The sequence below is a fragment of the Charadrius vociferus genome, unplaced genomic scaffold (genome assembly GCF_000708025.1).
Source record: "Charadrius vociferus isolate BGI_N301 unplaced genomic scaffold, ASM70802v2 scaffold259, whole genome shotgun sequence".
Lineage (NCBI taxonomy): Eukaryota > Metazoa > Chordata > Aves > Charadriiformes > Charadriidae > Charadrius > Charadrius vociferus.
This window is the reverse complement of record NW_009661368.1, coordinates 4,812,364-4,816,982: the sequence shown is the minus strand read 5'-3', so window position 1 is coordinate 4,816,982 and position 4,619 is coordinate 4,812,364. Positions and strand designations below refer to the sequence as shown.

The 4,619-nt window shown below is 64.7% G+C and overlaps 1 protein-coding gene across 1 annotated transcript; it reads left to right on the top strand.

The window, feature by feature from the left end:
- Positions 1 to 1,389: 1,389 nt before the first annotated feature.
- On the top strand, positions 1,390 to 3,967 carry SDCBP2 (syndecan binding protein (syntenin) 2). Its single transcript, XM_009893409.1, is given in 9 exon segments — positions 1,390 to 1,439; positions 1,620 to 1,658; positions 1,792 to 1,814; positions 1,908 to 2,011; positions 2,211 to 2,372; positions 3,177 to 3,352; positions 3,418 to 3,589; positions 3,714 to 3,805; positions 3,913 to 3,967. Coding segments are annotated over 9 exon segments (873 nt in total).
- Positions 3,968 to 4,619: the final 652 nt, after the last annotated feature.

Here is a 4,619-nt window from a genome sequence, read left to right as displayed (position 1 = left end):
CCCTGTGCTGTCAGCGGGATGTCACAGGTGGGTGCTGGAAGGCTGGATGCCCTGGTGACGTGGCGACGTCCCACGACAGCGGGATGCCTGTGTCCGCCCCGTGCCCTGACTCAGGCGAGCTCCGCGCTCGCTCAGCTTTTCCACCTGCGGCGCGGGACTCCCACGGGGCCATCACGCCTGGCGCGTGCCCCGGAGCCACCGGTGACAGCTGGAAGGGTGCGGGACACGGCATCGCGGTCATGGCCGCGTCAACCCCACGCGCTCGGGCGGGCAGCGAGGTGTCAGCGGGTGCCGGCCACTCACATGGGGCTGCTCATAGTGGGGCACCCCCACTTCACTCCCCCCCCGGCAGCACCCTCGGTCCCCGGTGTGGGGCACCGAGCTGCGGTGGGGCCAAGCCGGGTGCCAGCGCCGGCAGGAGTCGTGATGCAGTGGGAAGTGGGGGGCCACCATGGTGGCTTAGGGGCAGGGTACAGCCCCGTCCCTGCTCCCCCAGGATGCCCGAACCCTTAGAAAGCCATCCCAATCCCTGTCCCCATCCTCATCCTTGCAGTGCCAGGGCCCTGCGCAGCTTTGCCTTCCTCTTCCTCTTCCTCACCTTTGCCCTACCTGGTGGGGGTGGCGTCAGCTGAGGTTGCCTGGCCCCTCCCTGGGCTGCGTATGGCCATAAAAGCCCGGTGTCGGGCAGAGGGTGGCACAGAGAGCCGGGAGCTGTTGGCAGGTGAGTCCAGGGGTGCCGGGGTTGGGCTCTGGGGGTCTCGTCCGTTTGGGCATGCTTGCTGCGGTCCCTGGGCTGCGTGGGAGGGGGATCCTGCCCGGTTCCCATGGGGCTCGGAGCTGGGTCTGGGTTTGGCCCCTACCCCCCGAGTTTTGGACGATGCGTTTCGGGGCACGTGATGCCATTGGGGCAGCGCTGGGTGGCACAGCCTTGCCGTGGGCACAGCGCGAGGCACGCTGAGGGGCAGAGGGGACTGCGAGGAGCTGTCGGAGGGACTGTTCCCATGGGATGTACTGCTCCCGTGTGGGGGTGATGCTGGAATGGCCCCGCTGGGCAGGTGGGCATGAGGAGTGGGACCTGCTGCCAGCTGAGGGTGATGCTGGAATGGCCCCACTGGGCAGGTGGGCATGGGGAGTGGGACCTGCTGCCAGCTGAGCGGTGCCCGGAGTACCCGTGTCCAGCGCACTGCCGCCTGTGTCCCAGCTGCTGGGAAGCGGCAGAGGTGGTGGTGGCCCTGGTGACACAGCCCTGAGTCACGCTGGAAGCTTCAGGTGACAGCCCGTATCTGGCACATGGAGCCAGGCACGTGGCATGGGAGTGATGCTCTGGGAGAGGCACCTCGTCCCTGAACTTCCCCGTCCCTGTCACCAGACACGGCCACAGCAGCAGTGATGGCAACGCTCTACCCTTCCCTGGAGGACATGAAGGGCCACCAGATCTTGCAGGTCAGTGTCAGCACGGCAGCATTATAGGGGGGTGAGCAGACCCCGATGGGTCCTTGTCACGTCCCACCACCGGAGGGTCCCCAGGGCTGGGGGGGCACAGCCTCGAGCAAACCCCGTCTCTTGGCAGGCGCAGGCAGCTGCCGGGGTGAGGACCCCCACCACGACGGTGGTGACAGAGAAGCCAAAGCTCGTCTCGGCCACCGGTAACGTGGGTTGCGATCGGCTCTCCCTGCAGAGGGGCTGTCATGGGGGTGGGGGAGTGATGCTTACTGTGGAAGGGGCTCAGCGGAGACCCTCCATAGCTTAGTGCATGGGTAGGGGATGGGATTTGGGGGTTTCTTTCCCCAGGCCCATCCCCTACCATGTCTCTTGTGCTGGTCGCTGGCCCATGGTCCCGGGGGGGGAGGTGATGGCTGTGGGTTGAGGACCCCATGAGCTGAGACCACTCTCGGTGTGTCCTGCAGCGCCGCCTCTGCTGTACCCCAACCTGGCCGAGCTGGAGAACTACATGGGCCTCGCTCTTTCCAGCGAAGAGATCCAGAAGAACCTGCTCCCAGAAGGCAGCACTGTAGGTGTCTGGGCTCGTGGCTCTCACCCTCACCTGCCCTGCATGGGGCTCCCCCCAACAGTGCCACAGCATCGCTGCTGAGGGGGGTCCCTCTGGGGCCACATCCTGCCCAGGGAAGGGATGAAGCATCCCCCCAAGGGCTGATGTGCTCAGGGTCCCATGCCGCTGCCGGCCCCACTGACCCCCAGCTGCATCGCAGGCGCTGACCCCCGCCGGGCCCTCCCCGGGCCAGCTGGTCGCTCCCCTGAGCGGGAACAACGTGGGGCTGCGTCGGGCAGAGATCAAGCCGGGCGTGCGGGAGATCCACCTCTGCAAGGACGAGCGGGGCAAGACGGGGCTGCAGCTGAAAAATGTTGACCAGGTAAGGGGGCGGGGGGGGCACGGCATGGCCCGCTGTGACACGGCATGGCCCAGCACGGCGTGGTGCGCCGTGGCATGGTGTGGTGCACCATGGCATGGCACAGCATGGCGTGGTGCACCATGGCATGGCACGGTGTGACACAGCACGCCACAGCACAGCGTGGTGCACCATGGCATGGCACAGCACAACGTGGTGCATCATGGCATAGCGTGCTGCTCCATGGCATGGCACGGTGTGACACGGCATCCCACAGCACAGCGTGGTGCACCATGGCATGGCGTGCTGCTCCATGGCATGGCACAGCATGGTGTGGTGCACCACGGCATGGTACGGTGTGGCGTGGTGTGCCATGGCATGGCACAGCACAACGTGGTGCACCATGGCATAGCGTGCTGCTCCATGGCATGGCACGGTGTGACACGGCATCCCACAGCACAGCGTGGTGCACCATGGCATGGCGTGCTGCTCCATGGCATGGCACAACACGGCGTGATGCACCATGGCATGGCACGGTGTGGCACGGAATGGCACAGCGCGGCGTGGTGCACCATCGCATGGCACGGGGGAGCATGGCATGACGTTGCATGGCAAGGCAGGGCACAGCAGGGCACAAGCATGACAGCACAGCGCAGGGTGACACGGTGTGATGCACGGCAATGCGTGGCATTAAATGGCACAGCGTGCCATGGTGTAGCACAACAGGGTGCGGCATGGCATGGTGCGGCATGGCACAGCATGGCATGGCACACTGCGGCATGGCACGGCTGCCCAGTCCCCGTGCCATCACTCCCCTCGTGTCCCCAGGGCATCTTCGTGCAGCTGGTGAAGGCCAACTCACCGGCGGCGCTGGTGGGGCTGCGCTTCGGTGACCAGATCCTGCAGATCAACGGCAAGAACTGCACGGGCTGGAGCAGCGACAAGGCGCAGCGGGTGCTGAAGAAGGCGGCCCCGGAGAAAATCGTCATGGTGGTGCGGGACAGGTGAGTGGGCAGGTGGATGGGCGATGCCGCCGGCGGTGCCAGGGCTGACCGCGCTCTCCCCACAGGCCTTTCCAGCGCACTGTCACCGTGCACAAGGACAGCAATGGCCACGTCGGCATCGTGGTCAAGAAGGGGAAAATCGTGTCGCTGGCCAAGGACAGCTCTGCCGCCCGCAATGGTCTCCTCACCCACCACTACATCTGCGAGGTGAACGGCCAGAACGTCATCGGCATGAAGGTAGGGGCTGTGCACAACCGGCGGTGCTGAACACACCCGGGGGTGCCCAGGATCCGGCCAGGGCCGTACGGAGCTGCCGTGGGATGGTGGGCAGAACCGGGGACCCACTCGCTCTCTCCCGCAGGATAAGCAGCTCACGGAGGTGCTGTCAGGGGCCGGGAACGTGGTCACGCTGACCATCATCCCCACCGTGATCTATGAGCACATGGTCAAACGGTGAGACCGCGGGGCCGTAGTGCCCACCCCCACCCTACTGTGCCCTCACGGGGCTCCCCGAGGAACCCCCCGGGCTCCCCCTGCTGAGTGCCCGTCCCTGTGCCCAGGCTCTCATCGGAGCTGGTGAAGTCGGCCATGGACCACTCCATCCCTGACCTCTGACGTGATCGCTGCCATCCCGGGGGGACCAACGCCAGAGTTGGCAGGCCCAGCGGCCGAGTCTGCACGCGCTCCTGGAAGCTGGAGGGGCCGCTGAAGGTACCCCCGCAGCATCTCCAAAAGAAGCTGTTTTAGCACAAAATCCCACATCCCTACAGAGGCTGGTGGTTGCAGGGAGACACGGGGGGACTGCCAGCCCGTGATGTCCCCCGCGTCCCACCGGCCCTCTCCTCCTTCTCATCAGCGGGGACGGGGCACTGGACTCTCCCCATCCCGGAGTCCCCGTGTCCTCCTGTGTCCCCGCTCAGGCCAGCCCCCTTCGGGGCAGACGCCAAAGGCTGGCTTCAGCCAAAGCAGACACAGACCCAGCGACGTTTATTACATCCACCACAGACAGCGAGTACAGGACAGGGGAAACAAGAAAAGGGGGGTTACAGCTTTTTCAGTTCTGTATTTAAAAAATATATTATATAGATTTGTCTTTCAAATATAATCATTACATTTATTTCTTGGCAAAGCTTTGGATAGTCTAACAGACGTGTACACAGATCCACAAATACATTGCACAAGAGGCGTATATCCTAGCTCCGCTTACATCGACCGCCCCAGCTGCCTTGCCACCGTTTCTCCCCAAATACTTCACCCGGCACCCGGT